The sequence below is a fragment of the Amia ocellicauda genome, chromosome 18 (genome assembly GCF_036373705.1).
Source record: "Amia ocellicauda isolate fAmiCal2 chromosome 18, fAmiCal2.hap1, whole genome shotgun sequence".
NCBI lineage: Eukaryota > Metazoa > Chordata > Actinopteri > Amiiformes > Amiidae > Amia > Amia ocellicauda.
In genome coordinates, this window is record NC_089867.1 from 11,446,957 (window position 1) to 11,466,297 (window position 19,341).

At 40.6% G+C, this 19,341-nt stretch overlaps 1 protein-coding gene across 2 annotated transcripts in view; it reads left to right on the forward strand.

Annotated features, from left to right (window-relative positions):
- osbpl10b (oxysterol binding protein-like 10b) overlaps positions 1 to 19,341 on the forward strand; it is a 79,460-nt gene that overhangs the window by 44,302 nt on the left and 15,817 nt on the right. For both annotated transcript variants that reach the window (XM_066690559.1, XM_066690560.1), the window contains 2 exons: positions 803 to 957; positions 17,926 to 18,072. In XM_066690559.1, coding sequence (XP_066546656.1) covers positions 803 to 957; positions 17,926 to 18,072 — 302 coding nt within the window. The remainder of the gene's footprint in view (positions 1 to 802; positions 958 to 17,925; positions 18,073 to 19,341) is intronic.

Genomic DNA, 19,341 nt, shown 5'->3' on the forward strand with positions numbered 1-19,341 from the left:
AAAGCTTCACGTTGTATGTCATTTACTACTGCTTGAAAGGACAATTCTGTGGAAAGCCATTGACTCCCAGGTCTGCAGAAATACAATGATAAATGTCTGTTTGCACTGATACATTTCCCTTTATTTAATGTTTTAATGTCATTAATTTGTTTTATACCACTGTATAAAGGCCCTGTTTGAATTCCCAATGCTGTTTAATCTTTTAATGCCACTTATAAGTAAGTCTGGTCAGACTTTACGTTGCAGCAGATGCTTAAGCATTGTAGTTGAAGTTTCAAATCCATAGACCTGGAGCACTTCAAAACTTGCTAGTGTTACATTTCCAATAACTGATGGTGGCATTTGTTTTTGTTTTTGTAAGAGACTTCTTCCTGTATAACACAAACCTGTCCGAAGGCCGTGTTTTTGGATTGTGATTACAAGTGGTCGAGGTTGATTTGGTCTAAGCCACAGTTCACTTAACTAAACCAAAAAATAGATGCATTCAGATAGAAGTTTCCTTCTTTCTGTTGCGCAACACCACTTCTGCTGTTGACTAATTCAGTGTGACAGGGGGGTGGGAGGGGCTATTTCACTGGTTTTTGGATAATTCACATCTGTGACCTGGATTCATTAAATACTGTACCAGCATCTACAAGATGGCATGATTTGATTTCCCATTCAGGTCGTTGATCCGAGCCATCTGTCTTGGTTCCCTGTCAGAGTTTAATTGTGGGGGGAATTCGAGTCACTAACGTTTGCCTTCATGTTGGTAGAGCCTGCCCTGCTCTCGGCTGATGCGGTGTCCTGTGTCTTGTTCCAGACAGTGTCCCCGGGTGGCCTGCGCCCAAGTCAGAGTCCTCAGAGCATCTGAAAAATGGAGGCCTGACGCCCTTACCCTCGGCCAGCACCAATGCATCCTGGTCTGCAGAGCCCTCCCCAGACATCAGCAATAGAGAGCTTCCCCAGAGTATGGAGGTAAGTGCTGCTGTCGGTGACCCTGTGGTTCTACGGTTACATATAGGTTGTTTTTGTGGTAGTATTTTGACCAACTCTGTTAGAAATTACAAGAGTTGTGTTTCTTCATCTTTGGTGAGCCTTTTCAGGGATGGGATTATCGAATCATACTGAACCACCTTAAAAACTAAAGGAAATCGGTCATTCTATCCCTATCCATTCACCTGCTTTGTGTTGTTTCTGAAAGCCGGCAACATAAAATATTATCTCGGGACAGAATGCAGATAAAGGAATCATCTGCCTATCTTCCATTTTATTTCCGTTCGAGAGATGCTTTTCGTAAATCTGGACTATCTGCCTGCTTATGAGACAGGTCTTTATGCTGTGTCTTAGCACAATCAGTTAAGAGATCTTTCTGCTTTGGTTTATTCTCTCTGCTGCTCTGAGTTTGCCAGAGACTGTTCTACCTTCTTTGACCTTCGTCCTCTGTTCCAAAAACACCATACAAGGCTTAGAATTACATTGAGTGTCATGCATGTCCATGATCATAATTTTGCTGTTGTTCGGTTTGGATATGAACAGCTGCCGGGTTTGTTTGGCTTTTGCTCAAGCTGAGGTCTAGGTGGCACATCGGCAAATTCAATAGGGTTCCCAGGTCATGATTCTGTGTGTTCTAGTTATGTTTCTTTGATTAGGGTGATTCTCTTGGGAGTCAAATCAGGATCTCCAGCTCACCACTTAACCAGAAATTAATTGGTTCAGACCTACAGTATAAAACTAGGGTGAATTCTTTGAACTCCTTTGCTTTTAGTCTCTGTCAACTCCCAGCAAGGCGTTCAAAAGCATATTCTCCTGAGACCCTCTTCTATTGAGAGCAGTAGGATTTACTAATTCCCAGTCTTCATATAATTGACAAGGGATGCATGTGCCAATATATATATATATATATATATATATATATATATATATATATATATATATATATATATATATATATATATATATATATATTGACAATAAGATCAATAACACTGGTAAGGTAAAATAAAGCTGCTGAAAGGAAAACTTCTTTTTTTTTTATCCCCTATTCCTGAGCGTACACAACTTACAGAAAATGTGTCTTTTGACATACAAATTCAAGAATGTTAATCTGAATTCCTGCTAATTATAATAATGATAATGATGATTTTAAGAGTATTAAACCGATGATGGGTTTGACTTGAGAGCTTGTTAGATTAGAAGTTTAGGAAACACAAGATCAAATATATTCCCTATCCAGTGTCTGTATGAAATGTGAATTTCAGGAATCTTTCTCCTCTGAGCTGTCATGGAAATCTTGTCTGTTTAGAGGTTTTAATGGAAGTTGCCATGTGAGAGGAAGAAATAAGAAGCAATAAGTACCCGTCAAAACAAATTTGCGCGGCTGGGGTTTAACGTGTCAGAATCGATGCATTATTAGAATACATCTTCATAATGAAGTGCTTGGTTCGGATGTGGGATTGTAATGCACAAGAAGAGCCACAGGTCACAGAGCTTTATGTCACAGTATGAAGACTGGGCTGCAGTTTTGCGTCTGATGATTGGGTGTGTCTTCATCGCCTTGTTACACTGCTTGACAACCCCAAACTGCATGGCTTTATTTTTGTAGTGTGATGTTAGAAAAGACATGTTTTATAAAGGATTTTATAAATCAGCGAGATCTTTCCCACTAAAATATTACCTTTTGGTTTTGGATTAAGTTATCAGTTAGCTATCAGTTAGGTATAGACAGACATCTCAGACAGTATTGCCACACTTCAGAAAAATTGTATGCCATTTTAAACTGGCCTGTATGGACTATGGAGCATACACAGGAAAATGTTGAGCTCTCTGGGCCTGGGCAGCAATATCCCGTGGCCCTTGCTGGGTGATTAGGATATCTCTGTGTCTATCTGTAACCTATTCACTTGTATGAATGCCTGAATCAGACAGAGACTTAGTTCAGAGCTTCTATCTCTCAGCCTCCTTTTTTAGCAGCTATTTTTCTGCCTTGCTGGATGCCCCTGTGCGCTTATGAGTTTTTACACATGACAAAGCAGCGTCTTGGCTACGGACAAGGAAGTGCGCCCGCTGTCAGACTCCATTCATCAAGGTTCGCTAAAAGATGCAGGCTTCCTTCAGTGGCAAACCTCTCCTCACTGGGCCACTACGGAGATTAGTCATAACTCAGTGTCTCGGCTTTCCGTGGCCATTAACCTGTGAGCCGCCGTCTTCCTTTGGTCCGTCACACCTGCCTAATATGAAACGCTAGGTTCATATCCTAATGTCGGCTTCGTTCAGGATTCATAGGCGATTAATTTCTCAGCTTTACTCCCTCACGGCCCTTGAGTCTATCATTTAGGCCTCATCCTTAAAAAGGCAGCAGTTGACTGCAATGTTGTCACTTTGATATGGATAGTGCTCTACAAAACTGTTTCAGATCTATTAATCTATTAACCATTCATTAAAGCAAACAAGCTGGAGTATTCTTTTATCCACCATTTTTATAGTTTTTGAACTGATTTTGATTAAACACAAAATAATGAGTTTAATTTAAATCTAAGCAAGCAATGAAGAACCATTAATACAAAAGCCCAGGGAAGGGAAAGTCACATTCCAAAGCATTTCTTTGTTGGTTTTATTGAGACTTCGTTTGTATGAAAATGTGTTTGTAAGTTTTAATTTAATTTATACCCAAGGGACTTGTTGGCACCACAGCAATAATGGCCATTAATTTTGGGTTGTTCACACTGTACAGTTTCCAGCTGTCTCAAGCCAGCAGGATTTGAGGGTCGAACAAGGGACATTGTACTGACAACCTAAATGTAGATTCGGGGGGGAGGTGGGGGGGTCTTGGAGTTTATGCAGAACACTTACTTAAGCCTTTAGTTGCAGGATATCTTAAAAAGGTATAATTTTTCTCAAGGTATTCTGAGGAGCCGTGCGGTCCTGATATGAGGATTGTCTTTCTCCTAGGGAAGCAGACAAGATTTAATGTGCTTATGGATCTCTGCTGAATTAAATGGAAATCACTAGTTTATGGTTTCATAACATATAGCTACAGCACATCAGTCTGTATGTGATTTATATAAACGGGGAACTGTAATCATCTAAATTACATTTTTCTATTTTTGATACAATACTTCGCATGATTGTGATTGATAGAAGTTTTACTCCCTGGTGGTTATAGCCACCCCCCCGGAGGCCCAGTCCGCCCAAGATGTAGGGAAGGGCATTTTCACATACATGGAATTGTGTAATTTTTCCACAGAACGGCAACATTTTTCCCGTGAAATGATCAGTGGAATTCGAGACTCCGAGTTGCATTATGTGTTGGCTCGGTAAGCTGCCACGAAAAGACATCCCTCGGGTCTCGCCTTCCCATAAACTGTAAATAAGAATAATATATCTCGAACTGTTCGGATTCATTAATGCGTTTCCTGTACGGCGCAGCGTGAAGAAACCTAACCCTCGCAGCACAAATTGGGAACCGTGCCTCAACCCCCAGAGGAGGCTCTGCTGTGATGTGTGGAAGCCGGGATGCCGATGAAGGCCGGGTTGGACGCAGAAGTGACAGAGATAAAGGATTATTGGAGTTCTAATGTACAGAGGCTCAGGGGTTGAATCAAGAGCAAACAAACTAGAAATGAAGCCTTTTCTGAACTGATGAGGACCCACAACTAAAACTGAGTTCTGCTTTCATATTGAATGAGAGGAACTTTTTGGTTCTGATTTAAGAGGGGAATCTCTCTCTCTCTCTCTCTCTTCCTCTCTTTCTCATGTAACAAAAACTGTAGATGCTTTTACCACTCTGGAGTATTTGCTGCTGATTATGGTATGTTATCGTTAGTAACACAGTTCTTTGAATTTGTCTTTCTCTTTTACACTAGAGGGAAAATCGAAAGCACTTGGGGAGTGTGCAAATCTATATATATATATATATGTACTCTAAGATTTGTGGCCATTCCTGTTTTTCCCAACCTAAATTTAGGATACCCAAGCTGGAGAATGCGAATGGGCTGTTCACCTGATCGATGGGAACAATTCTTTATACACTTCTTGCATTAAAACAGTCAAGTGTCACTTTGAGTTGACACCAGACTAAAACAAGGGCAGCAGATTCAGACATCAGGCCCAGTCACTGCCTTTAATGGCTTAAAGTGTCCTCAGTCCCTTACACTGGACTCGATATGTAAGTAGGTTACAGTGTTTAATGACATTGATGCTCACCAGTAGCGCCGTCTATATTCATATGTAGTTGAAAAGATGGGTCTGCACTCTGCGTCTTCACCCAGAAAATGGTGAACCAATTAAAAAGTATAATTGCTCTCACACTTAGACGTCCATATTTGAAACCTGCTGTGGAGAAATGATGAGATAAAAGGGCGGCTTTGTTTTAGGACTCGCTTGCTATTGTGTACGATTTCAGCTGCCATTCTCATGTGAATGTTTTCAGCTATTCACAGCATGGTAATGATATGCACACCTTTCCTATTGATAAACTGAATTATGGCTGCAGATAATCCACTTAGCATTTCAATTACACTTTCTATTTAAGAATGCTTTTGATAATGATTGTAATTAAACCGAATCTCAACAAGGAAGCTGATACTTAATAATTAGACAAATTTGATCCACAGCCATGCTCCAGCAAAGACAATATATATTTTAAGGGGGGGTTATAGTCTTAACACATCCATGCTTCTGCCAGTCAGAAACACTGTCAGGAACCAGCTGTGAAAATTTCAGATTGTATTTTATATGTATATGCATGTAATATGAATTATATGTGTATACAATGCACTGATAGAGATACTTGTATTATTAGTGACAGTTATGATAATTATTATTAATGTTAGTATTTGTAGTAGTAAGCAGCAGCATTTTTCTTATTGTATGGATGATGTCATACCTAGGTACTGAGCAACAGCAGGCAAAGTGTGCCACAGAAATGAAATCATGTACCATCAAGTGGGAACAAATGGTACTGCAGCTGGAGCAACAACTAGGTCATAGGAATTTTTGTGTGTAATTAAAAAAATATTTGGTAGTAAAGTTTTTCTCCTTTAAGCGACAGAAACTGGCATTTATTTAGGATTGAAGGTGAAATTGTGGCTTAGGGTGAACGGGCACTGGTGACATTGTTCGTTTGTGTGACTTAGGAATAAGTATCTCCAGTGAGATACTCCAATGCATATCTGTAAAAAGAAAGTGCTTTTTTATCATGTATTGGACCTCTGCCAATGTGGGGTCAGGATTTATAAGGGAAGATGTTAAAAGTGCTTGTGTCGGCCATCATTTTGTTTTCTTTTTACATTTGCACGATGCTGCAGGCCAGAACCTGAATCGCTATAGCAAGAAACAAGCCTTGTATGAATCAATTTTTCAAACCTGAAAGATGCAGAATTGATTTAGAAAAAATGATCTTTCTCACGGTGGAAACCGGTGATTGCAGCGTTGTCAAGCAACAATTCTCTCCTCTCCAAATCAATCCATGAGGGCACGTTACTCTCACTAGCAGCAACTTAATCGGGGTAAATACATCCCTGGCAACGGATTATCCTCCACCCCCCCACCCCCAATCATTGAATAGACCGTTTTGTTTAAACTGTGAGGCATGCCAAACCAATCAACAAAAGTGGCCTATTTTTTTTTAAGAGATGTCTGTTACTTTTCTGATAACTGTATTTATTACATCCCTGAAGTGCAAGGTTCTATTATTATTTATTATTAGTAGTAATAATAATAAGTGATAGATCTAAGGGAAGGGACTATTCAGACTATTCTAGAAGGTCTGGCATTGTGAGAGCTAGTGTAGAGAGAAGGGCCAGTTTAAAGCAGGCTCAATGGTGGCGTATCTTAATCACACTGCTTTCACACTGATTTAGAGGTTAGGAAAGGACAGGCAGACAGATTATGGTTCAGCTGCATTTTAAATTTACACCATCCTTTTTGAATTTAACTAAAATCTTTGACACACACACACACACATACACACACACACGGTGCAGTTCCCTCTGTTCATCAGTGGATGGTGCTAGAGATCACAAGTCACAGTGTGTTCTGCCAGTAATGGATATGAAATGCTGTCAGGGTTATTATATTTGAAGCATTTGAATAGGTCTTCCCCCCCCAACTCTCTCGATAGTGTGGTGAATGTATGTTGTCTACTGTGCAGATCCAGCACCGAAGGTTGTGTTGGCGTTACCTTCACTTTAACAAGCATTTTAGGCACTCGGACAGAAATCAAATGGGCAAGGAGGAATATTTGTCTGTGATTAATTTCTGCATTTTGCATCATGACCTTCTTACGGACTTAATTAAGATGCATTCAGATCGCTTATACTGAGTCAAGGGAATTTATTCTCTGGCCAAGCACTGGCATGTATTCTTTGTTTCCTTGTCTATTCTGCCAGCTTAAATGCAGTGACTTCAGAAAATCAAAGACGAGACAATTATCCTCCCTGGTTTGATCTAATGCCTACAGGGTGTCGGTTATTGGCTGTCAAGATATTTAACACATTTATTACACATGCACAGGTAATTGGAAGTGGAGCTAGCACTACATTTTCTTTTAAATATATATATATATATATATATAGTGGATAAAGTATGGTAGTTAACGGTTCCCAGATGTTTTTCTTTTATTTAGCATGGGCAAAGGGAGAATTCTGAGAATGAATAAAACCCTGGGAAGCTAATAGCTAAATTGATGAGTGGCTACAGAACTGGAATTGGTACAAAGTATTCTTTCCATTTTGTCAAAATGAACTTTACTCCCATGTAGTTATGTGATGGGTCCAATTAGTACAAGAATAGGTTCTCTTTCCTCCCCGCTTGTTAAAATGAAAAGATAATTGTTGGGGTGAAATATGTCCCTGAGTCTCTGTACTATCACAGTTTGGAATAAAGAATCTGAATGTTATGTAGGTGTTTGGCTAATTAACTGTTATCCCTGTATGAGCTAAAGATTTGAATGTTTTCAGAATTCACTTGAAAAATGGTACATCAAAAATGAGAAATTTTAATGAATATAGATCAAGGCAGAAATTGATCTTAAGGTTAGATTAAGGTCGTTTTTAGAAATTTGATTTGAAAAATGTCGCAACTTGAAATTTAATGAGGAAATTACGGTTACATTTCGGTCCTGGTTAGGGTGGGGCTGGTGTCTCCAGGAAACTTAGACTTGTGTAACAATCTGGATTGTGTTCCTACTGAACTGGGTGTGTGGGCCTAGTTTCAAATTTGCAGTCGTGGGTGGGAGAGGGTTTTACGCTGTTTCTTGGGCTTACATTGGGGGAACGTATGATGTAATACAGAGGTTCTAACATGGCATCTCTGTGGCACAACAATGGAATATCACTGCTCAGATTTAAAGATTTTAATTTGATGTAATGCTTTGGTATACTAAGTTTTGCTACACATATTAGATTTTGAATTGCAGAACTTTTAAAAAGATGTATTTAAATCATTGCTACAGGGGGAATAGACGCATCCCACAAGGCTCAGAACCCTTACTTCTCGAAGTGAAATCAAATATGCAACATTATGGAAACGCAGTTTGGTAACGGACTTATTTTTATGTTTATCCGTGTTCCTCATGATCCACCGCAAACACTGTGTGGTAACTCAGTCCCTCTGTGCCTGCTATCAGTAAGTAGGAGGACATTATGCAGTGAATCATCTGCTTATAGGTTTATTTATGTCATTTTGTTCCATTTAGTGTTAGTTCTCTAAAGTAAAAAACAGGATTATTTCTCTCTAACTCTTTACTTTTGGCCTTCTTGCAGAGTCTTGAATGTGGTATCACTGACAGATCGCTTGTCTACTTTTTGCTCACCTACCCCACCGTTTCTAATTCAGAGTGTGCTTCATTTTAGTGATTCATAGCTTTTGAGCTCCACACACTGTTATTTTTTATCTGGTGTTTCACTGCTGAGTGCTAAACCCACAGGTATCTCCACATGCCAGAGTGGTTTATAAGATCTCAGCCAGGCAGCACCATCAGGAGATGCTTATTAACATGAGAAAGTCCTGACCCAGACAGACACAGTCAAAGTAAGTTGACATAAAAAAAATCTCCTGCTTTCAAATTCAGCCTTTCAACAGAGAACTGTCCAGGGTGCTGAAACCTGTCACTCACAAAGTGGATGACTATGGAACCAGCAAACGTATACACACTCACCTAAAGGATTATTAGGAACACCATACTAATACTGTGTTTGACCCCCTTTCGCCTTCAGAACTGCCTTAATTCTACGTGGCATTGATTCAACAAGGTGCTGAAAGCATTCTTTAGAAATGTTGGCCCATATTGATAGGATAGCATCTTGCAGTTGATGGAGATTTGTGGGATGCACATCCAGGGCACGAAGCTCCCGTTCCACCACATCCCAAAGATGCTCTATTGGGTTGAGATCTGGTGACTGTGGGGGCCAGTTTAGTACAGTGAACTCATTGTCATGTTCAAGAAACCAATTTGAAATGATTGGACCTTTGTGACATGGTGCATTATCCTGCTGGAAGTAGCCATCAGAGGATGGGTACATGGTGGTCATAAAGGGATGGACATGGTCAGAAACAATGCTCAGGTAGGCCGTGGCATTTAAACGATGCCCAATTGGCACTAAGGGGCCTAAAGTGTGCCAAGAAAACATCCCCCACACCATTACACCACCACCACCAGCCTGCACAGTGGTAACAAGGCATGATGGATCCATGTTCTCATTCTGTTTACGCCAAATTCTGACTCTACCATCTGAATGTCTCAACAGAAATCGAGACTCATCAGACCAGGCAACATTTTTGCAGTCTTCAACTGTCCAATTTTGGTGAGCTTGTGCAAATTGTAGCCTCTTTTTCCTATTTGTAGTGGAGATGAGTGGTACCCGGTGGGGTCTTCTGCTGTTGTAGCCCATCCGCCTCAAGGTTGTACGTGTTGTGGCTTCACAAATGCTTTGCTGCATACCTCGGTTGTAACGAGTGGTTATTTCAGTCAAAGTTGCTCTTCTATCAGCTTGAATCAGTCGGCCCATTCTCCTCTGACCTCTAGCATCAACAAGGCATTTTCGCCCACAGGACTGCCGCATACTGGATGTTTTTCCCTTTTCACACCATTCTTTGTAAACCCTAGAAATGGTTGTGCGTGAAAATCCCAGTAACTGAGCAGATTGTGAAATACTCAGACCGGCCCGTCTGGCACCAACAACCATGCCACGTTCAAAATTGCTTAAATCACCTTTCTTTCCCATTCAGACATTCAGTTTGGAGTTCAGGAGATTGTCTTGACCAGGACCACACCCCTAAATGCATTGAAGCAACTGCCATGTGATTGGTTGGTTAGATAATTGCATTAATGAGAAATTGAACAGGTGTTCCTAATAATCCTTTAGGTGAGTGTATATTTGAGTAATATTTGTATCTGTATTATTAGATCTGTACATCACTTCTATTTGTCTTTTTGCAAGCTTGATTTTTACCATAGGCTTTTTACACTTTCATCTCTGTTTTGATAGTGGCTTCCTATGGGTTTCAGTTTCCCTCCCTACACTGCACCGTGGGAAAACAAACAAGAGCCTCAGACGCTTGGTGCTCTCACACCTTTTCAGTCCTGTAGTATTTGGTCATGTGGCGAGGACAGTCTGAGGTGCCGGGGGAGCTGTTGTGTTGGTAACCCTCCTCTCAAACACCGTGGCCAATGGGTCGCCACACTACGGCACACGGGATACGAAACAGTGAGGAGCATTACTGCTATATTACTACACACACAGAACCTGGGCTTTTGCTCTCCTCACAGCTGAAATACCACTGCTCCGTAAACGTCAACTGTGTTTTGTATTTTTTTTTTTTCTTTCCTTTGTTTTTTGTTGCGGCAGATTGATGCTCCCCTCCCTGGTAAGTGCAGCAGCGAAAAGCAGAGTGAATTGGGAACACATTAAGCACACGCTTGTGATCATTGATGCTTTTCCAGCCTCTCTTCTCCTTTTTCCTTTTCATTTGGTGCTTTCATGAGTACAGAGATGACTGAAACACAATTTGGCTCCTATGTAATTGATTGGCTTCTAGCTCTGGGTATTTCTGTAGTTATTTTTGAGATGGCCTAAGGAAACGTCTGTTTTTTAATGTTAGTTGTTTTTATTTCAATAAAGATATGTGTGTGTATTATATGTTTATGGATGGATTTTGTTATTTTCATTTTAAAGGCTTATTTTTTAAATGGATGGAATTTCCCCTTCCTCCAATTATATATATATTATGTATTTTGTAACTTAATGCATGCCAACAATGTAAGCCTTAACCTTTAGAACATGTTGCTCTGATATCTTATCTCCATGGAGGTTACACTGGGGAAATAAAAGCACAGCTGCTCCGTGAAAGATAACGATTTGAAATAAAAGCTGAGGCAGATTTGTGGAGTGCAGTCAGAACTTTAACGTCAAGCTACATCTTGTCAGATGTCTTATTTAAGGCTGTTACGTTTTATTTTTGGCGATCTTTCGCTCGTTACAGTGGAAAGTATTTTGGACCTTGTCAGTGTACCTCAAAGGGAATTCTACTAATGATATATCACAGAGAAAGCAGGTGGCCAGACTTCACGCAGAGCTTGTTACAGCCGTCCAGATACCACTCTGGTGTTTTCCTCAGATTCTCCCTAAGGGCGATAATCATGGGACATATTGGAAAACAAGAGGGGAAAAAAATGATCTAGGATAGAAAGTAGGACACCGGTTTCTTCCACTGAGAAGGGGGAGGGAGTAGTGTTATCATTTCATGTGTAGCTGTACCCGGGGCTGTTGTAGTTTTGATCTTAAAGACTGGGTAGAGGTTCTGGAGTCATGTCCCTGAAGAGGTCGAACAGTATTTCATTTCTGCCTCCCCGTTTGTCATTTTTCTTTGGTGCTAACACACTAAACTGTCTTGGATTGAAATGGGGAAGTTTCTTTTCATTTCTCCATATCACAATTATCCCACTGGGCATGTCAAACCTGACCCCCTTTTCAAGAAACCGTGATGCAAAAGGATTACAGAGACTAGATTGCCTCCTTATGTAGTTGGTGGCTCCCTTGCAGGACTGAAGCTTTGCTTTGTTGTTTTTGTGATTTTTGTTGATTTTAACATATGCACCATGTTAAAAAATGTATTGTGAAAATTAACAAACTCTTCTGTGTCCAATATAGAAACCGTGCTTTATCATATTAGTGCTAAATTCTACTCTTGCTTTAATATGAATTGAGCTCCCAACGCATCATATGGTGATAGGCCAATGGCTGGGGAACAAGCTCCTTCGCACTGATTGGTTACAGGACAAAAGTAGGAGGTTCTTAAGTGTATTTGTGCCAATCATGCTGTAGATGTTGTAAATCTTTTAACATTAAGACACCTCTCAGACCTCTCAGTAAATTGTATATTGGATGAAGTGACTGCAAGTAAATAAGTAAGGATCATCCGTTTATGGATTGGCAATATGTAAATGGCTGTAAAACAATCTCTTGGTGTATTTTCACATTTTCACCAACACAGCCCAATGCCAACCTGCAAACTGGTAAAATTCCACCACCATTGTTTGTTCCTAATAGGGCTCCCTGTGTATGGCTTTTCAAGATGCACAGACCCCTCCTCAGTAGACTAGTCATTTGGAGTAATGGGTTTATCACTCCTTTAAGATATCAGGCCTAGACTATGTGACTCTCATGATCTGACGCGATGCGCTGCATGTGGTGACCGTTAACTGTGAGCCTCCGTTTGATGAATGCCATTCAGAATACCTGCTGTTTGAAGTGCCAGGTGAAATGATAGCAAATCAAAATGCAATGGTTAGTTCTGATTCCTGCAGCGTCGGTGCCAATGGTTTATTATTAATACCCTGCCAATGATCTTTACAACTCTTGTCATATGACCCCGCTGGTTTCCTTCATCTCAAATACCAATCCCTGATTATGTGACCTCTTACTACCTAGTCAAGTTTTGGTGCAGTATTTTTCTTAACATCCTCAAATTCAGATGATCATGTATAAAACACACATCCCAGCCCATGGGATGCAACTATGCAACCACATGCAGATATTAATACAACATACGACTATTTAATTTGTGCTTGATAAATGCAATCTAAGCATAGTTTGTGCACTGTAGGTCACTAAGCCTGCAACCTAACCGTTTCTTCTTGTTTCTTGGTCTTTATTGGAAAGCAGTTAGGTATTTCCCACAATGTTTTTACTGAAATCCGTTTCTTAATTGTATAGATATAGAATATGCTGTGGGTGTTTGAAGAACTCCTGTCAGGCACTGAATTAGACGAGACTTGCCCATTAAACACTACTTCCGTTTAAATAACTACACATTTGTCTCACTGCAGTTAAGAATGGCCTACTTTCTAGTTTAACTCTCCTTTGATTGACTGGACCCTTGTCAGCTTTGGAGGAGGTTGCAAAGTATGTAACTTAAAAAAAAAAAAAAAAAAAAAAAAGATAAAAACACACAGATTTACTGTGCGCTGGGAATTTATAATACATTTACATCACATTAACAAAGCATCGGCCGGGAAGCTAAGGTTGGCTGAGGTCTGAGTGAAAGACCTTTTGAAAGAACAAGGATATATAGTGCGTGTGCGTGTGTACTATTCAGTATACAGCATACATCCGAAGATGTACTTTATGGTTAGAATAATTAACTCGTGTCTGTTCTAAACGTTTCTGCAGTAGATAACGAGCTCTGAACATTTTTAATTGGATCTTTTTTCTTGGGGAGCTAATTGTTCTGAAGTGTAGTTTCTGTAAGATGTGCTTGTAGTTCTCCAGACTTCAGACTAACGACTCGCTTCGGTATTTACCCGTGATTAAAAGAGCCATTCTGTGCTTTGTTTCTTTGCAACTTTAGAAGAATTGTAAAATCATGACTGGTGTTGAAAGTAACAGCTACACAATTCTCCTTTGCCCAGTGACTCTGAGACCAACAGTAAAGGGAAGATTTATAGTCACACAGAGGTGGACACAGGGAAAATGAATGAGTGAGAGTCCATTTACACAACATGTGTCCAGACTTGTGAGCTGTAATGAACTGTGAGACTCCCTCTTTTGTACAGGGGGGGTACAGACTGATTGACTGAGAGGCAGAGGAGAGTGGCTGTCACAAAGTAGTGTTTTTCCCCTTTTTTATTTTTTGTACTTGAGTGCACAGGCAGAGTGCTTTGAAGTAAAAAGATCAGTAGACTTTTCCTGACTATCCGCCCACGTGTTCCTGTGGATCCTACATGAAACGGAAAGAAAAATAAAGAAAAAGTATATAAATATATATTTACGGGCAGCAGTGTGGAGTCGTGGTCAGGGCTCTGGACTCAGTGAAGGGTTGTGGGTTCAATCCCAGGTAGGGGGCACTGCTGTTGTACCCTTGAGCAAGGGACTGTACACCTAGATTGCTCCAGTAAAATCCCAGCTGTATAAATGGGTAATTGTATGTTAAAATAAAGTGATATAGTGTAGCAATTGTAAGTCACCCTGAATAAGGGTGTCTGCTGAGAAATAAAATAATAATAATATATAAAATTGAAAGCCACCCACTAGAATAAGGTTCAGAAGGGATGGTGTCTCCTGAACTGCCAGGCTGGTGGTAATTAAGCGGACTGATCCTGGGCATCATGTGACTCGGGGGTGGGTAGAAGAGGAGGGGGAGGGGGATCACGGAGAGGGCTGGGGGTGGGCGGCTGTGGGATAGGGAATAGTTAGCATCACTGGGTTCTCTTCCCACGCGAAAAACGAACAGCCAACAGCCAGCTCTCTCTCTCTCTCTCTCTCTCTCTCTCTCTCTCTGGCTCCCTGCACTGCTACGCTGCCTTCAGTAAGTCTCTCAGCAGGCATCCAGTGTTGGCAATGAGGTCAAGCTGGATGCAAGGCAAACCCGTCCTTACCCAGACATGCAGTGTAAGTTTCTATTTGCAGCAGCAGGGGGGCTTTGGAGAATACTGTGTTCACCAGGGGCACAATCTACAGCACCAGGCAGGACTGCTCAGCTGCAAAGTTAAAGGAGATCCTATTGATTTATTCTTTTAATGGGATTTATTGTATTTTGTCCATTTGCAGCAGAGGGGAAGTTTGTTGTTTGGGTGGGAAGAGAATATTTAATATTGTTGATTGCATGATGGTGTTTTGTGTTTGTGTGTGTTTCCTTGCTTTTTAATCTCTGTATTTTGTATTGATTTGTGACTTGAAACAATTACACAGGAGAGCGTGGTTCTTTGTGAATCTAGATGTGAAGTTGAAGGGATTTCTCTGCATCTGATTGTGTTTTTTTGGTGTTATGGTTGGACTATCTGCTTCCAGCTTCCAGCGTTTTAAGAAAAGTTTTATTGCAGTGTTGTGGGTATCCCCTCCTTGCTCTTGGGTCTGATTGTGAATGGTACTACATTGGATGTGTAGCTGGATCTGTGCTGATTTTGTTGAAAACCAAGGTTTTGGATTTTCTCCAACAAAGAAGCTGTTACACATTACTTTGTAAAAGTGGTCTCCTAACCAGGCAAAAAAAACACAAAAAACAGTATGCTGCTGCTGCTGATGTTGTGATTCTATTAATAATAATAATAATAATATTACAACTTTTTTTTAGTCTAGAATATTAATTTTATAATTATTTGTCATTTAAGTCTGACAATATCCTTGATGTAGCTTCTTGAATGTTTCTTTTTTCTCTTAAAAACAAGCTACATATTTCTGAACTCTGAACATGTGACCATGGTCCATATAGTTCAAATGTGAATGTGTGTCTGTGCCCGTGCCGGTCTGTGGGCATTAAACTTGTGGATTCTTTTAAAATTCGGAGAGAAACAAAGTAATGCTTCCATGTTCAGAGGCCCGTATGTTTAGCATGGTTTGTCCCAAAGTTTCGGATTGCCTTGAATAGTACATATTGATCACCTTAGTAAATAATGCAATGATTGGCAGTACTCTGTATTAGATCAGGCAACCTTGAACTTGGCCTGTGCTTCTCGGGCATATCAGGCTATTACTGTGCCCTCCAGGAACGATACCAGGACAGTCCCTCGACACTGTGATGACAACCCGGTGGCAGGAAAGGCAGGGCATCTCATCTCGTAGTACAAACGCTTCAATGGATTATAGTGGGCCAATGTCATTTTCAGGTTTGAAATGATTTATTCATTGAACAGGTTGTGTGTGTGGCTTTTCTATATTTTCCAGTTCCTTCATATGCTGTAAGCAGAACATCTACCACCTTCTTTTTCAGCATTTGGAGAAAGTTAGGTTTATTAAGGTTTGATGCTGTGCTACTGTACTGTGTTAAATTTTATTTTTGTTTTTTGAAATTATACACAGATCCAAAAAACGTAGTCATTTAAAAATAGTTTTGAACATGGTTTGAAATAAATTACATTTAAAGCCACCTAGAGGATTGTGTCAATTTAGCTTTCATAATAATTAGAAGCATAATTGACTTAATTGATTGATTGGTTGGTTGAGTCACAGTGTCCGTTGTAAAAGCATAAAACGCCCAGTGGTTTGACCTGTTCTGTCACTGTGTAGGTTTGTATAAAACCAAGAAAAAAAACCAGCTGTGACATTGATTAACACCATTTGCATAGTAATCCCTTGCACAAATATATGTGGAAGCATGTGAGTAATTTAAGCGAATGGTGCTGCCAGGCACAGTATAAAATATTCAGGTTCAGCCCTGCGTTAGTAGGCAGGCAGGAGTTAAAGCTGACATTAATTCTGCATTCACTCTCTCTGGGAACACGATTTTCCTCTTGACTTCCATGCTTTTCCACAGAGGTTTAAACAGAGGGACAGATTTGTGACGTTTGACGTTTGTCCTGTACTGAGTCCTGGGCTGAGCGTCATGGTTTTCATTACCCATTCTGACATCTGCTGTGCACTCGACATTGGGCTATTATTATTTTTTAAATCCTTTGTACATTTTCATTGGGATTGATTTCCTCCCCATTGAGTTGACCTGGAAGAGATTAAAAATGTAATTAATATAATCAATCAATTGCAGTTGAATTACTGTCCAATTACATCACTGTTGCGGTTAAGATTTCCAGATTCAAAAAACATATGAAACTCTGCCTTGGATTATTTGCTCAGTGACCATTATCATATATAGTATACCTGTTTGTATGTCTTTTTGTGTTACCATAAATATCAGTGGGATTCTACTGCATAAAAATAATTATATAATATCACTGTACTTGTAATCCAGACTCAAAAAACCTGCTGTAATCATATTTTAAAAATAGCAGTTACCATGAGGTGAGAAAGGCATGAGTAGGAATCTCTGTGTCATAGCTTTCTGTAATATAATATATATGCAGTCATAAAGAATAAAACAGGCGTTGATAGATATTTCTAAAGAAGGACAAATCCCAGTTTGGGCGTCTCCTAAATAAATACTTTGTTATCCAACATTGTGTATTGTGTGTATAAAGAAGTCTTTCTGAAAAATGTATTGAGGCTTCATCTATCATTGCCTGTGTGTATGTGTACCCTTAAGAAAACTAGACTCGGCTGGGTTAATGTGTGAGAAGTCTCTCTCATTGGCACAGTATGAATTGATTCAACATTCATTGTGGTCCTTTGCCGAGCTCCCGAGAAAACTGAGAAGGCAGAGTTATATCGCTGGGAGTTTCGGGGCACGCTCACCTTTGAACCCAGCAACCGCAGGCAGACAGCTGAACAAAACAGGATAGGAGTTTTCTCAGTTCGGCAATTAGTGCTTCCCCTCACCGCAGGTGTGCCCATGGATATGCCCGTGGTGCCGTTAGATGAAACGCGGAGCCTGCTGGCCCGTCCCTCGGCTCAGTGGCACACCAGGGGTAGGGTAGTGCGGCTTCTGAGCAAGCGTGGCGCGAGCGAGTCTTTATCTCGCCGGCGTCACACAGTGCCTTTCAGATCAGCCCAGAACCCTCAACCCCAGCTGTGCCCGTTAAGCTCATCTTTCGTTCTTGTCTGTCGTTTGGTCTAGCATCTCCGTCCAGAGGCCATTAACCCCATCGAGGAGGCGACCGACACCGAAGACAACGAAGAGGAGGACCTAGGAGTCATGGACGACCAACGGAGCATCATCCTGCACCTCCTGTCGCAGCTCAAACTGGGCATGGACCTCACCAGGGTAGGCACACGGTCCCACGGGGAAAAACATTAACACAGACTGGCTTGGAAGTGTTATAAGCAGTGCAGAGCGTGGGCCAAGCCACTGTGTTCACATTATCGTAGCCAATTATAATTGATGGGCTTTTCGAATGGCTAATCCAGGCAGTGAGGTACGAGCTGGATTTATCTCTCTGTGCACTTCAGTAATTAGATATAAGGAAACAAATGAACTGGCATCCAGGTTTTTGTTATTCTTACTAAGTTTAAGGTTATAAGTTTATAAGAAATCTGATGTAAGCTCATCATAAACATTATTATTATTATTGCTTTGGCTGATTCCTTTATAAAAGGTAAAAGTGGTTCAACAAAAATGTTTGCGACACATCTCAATCACAACACAAAATCCTAAACAAAAAGCCCTCGGTGACAGAATGGTTTCCATCCACGTCACTGAGCCACAGATCCTCGAAGGACTTTATTCATCAGATGTAAAGGCCGGGTGGCTGCTTTGTAATTCTCCCTCTTCAGTTACGTCAGCAGCCAATCATCTACAACAGAGAGCGCGATTAATTTTTGAGGGCTTATGAATGAAACCTAGCCTGTGATTCAACACGTTTTAGTTTTGTAGCTTCTAGGAGCTGAAACCTAATATCTCAACAGGCCGTATGCAGGAAGGCTTGACTCTAACCTTCTGCCGCTTAAGTGCATCAAAGAATTCGAGTCTTAATAGAAAGCCATCGGTTGCTCATGTGTTTTGAGGTCAGTACATTTCTAGGCACGTCTGACTCTCCCCGTGCTTTTCCTTGTCAAGAGGGATAGTCGATAAAGCCGACCCAAATGACTGGAGATTCGGGAAGCAGGATTATGATGTCTTTACAGGGGTTTACCTCCGGGTCTGTTTCAGAAGACGAGTCACTGTTACAGAATGAAGCTGAGTCTTGGTAAGCCTCCAGGCTCTGTGGAAATAATAACATGTTTCCCTCTCAGTTTTTGCTCTAATATCAGTCATTAATCCAATCCCCTGGAGGAAGGCACAATCAGAGATTAAAAGGGTTCAATTTTGACTCCTACTACTGTAGTTGCCTTCAATGTGCAACAGCTACAAAGCAAGGTTTACGTTTATTAATGGTATGTTGAGATTGGCCATGGCGGACATGTTTATAATTTGGTTTTAGGCGCACAGAAAATGTGTAAATATGAGTGTATCTACCGCAGCTTAGAAAATGGAGCAGTGAGACACAGGGGAGTTTCTGACTTGGATATGGTTTAAGAATAGGAGACACAGCTT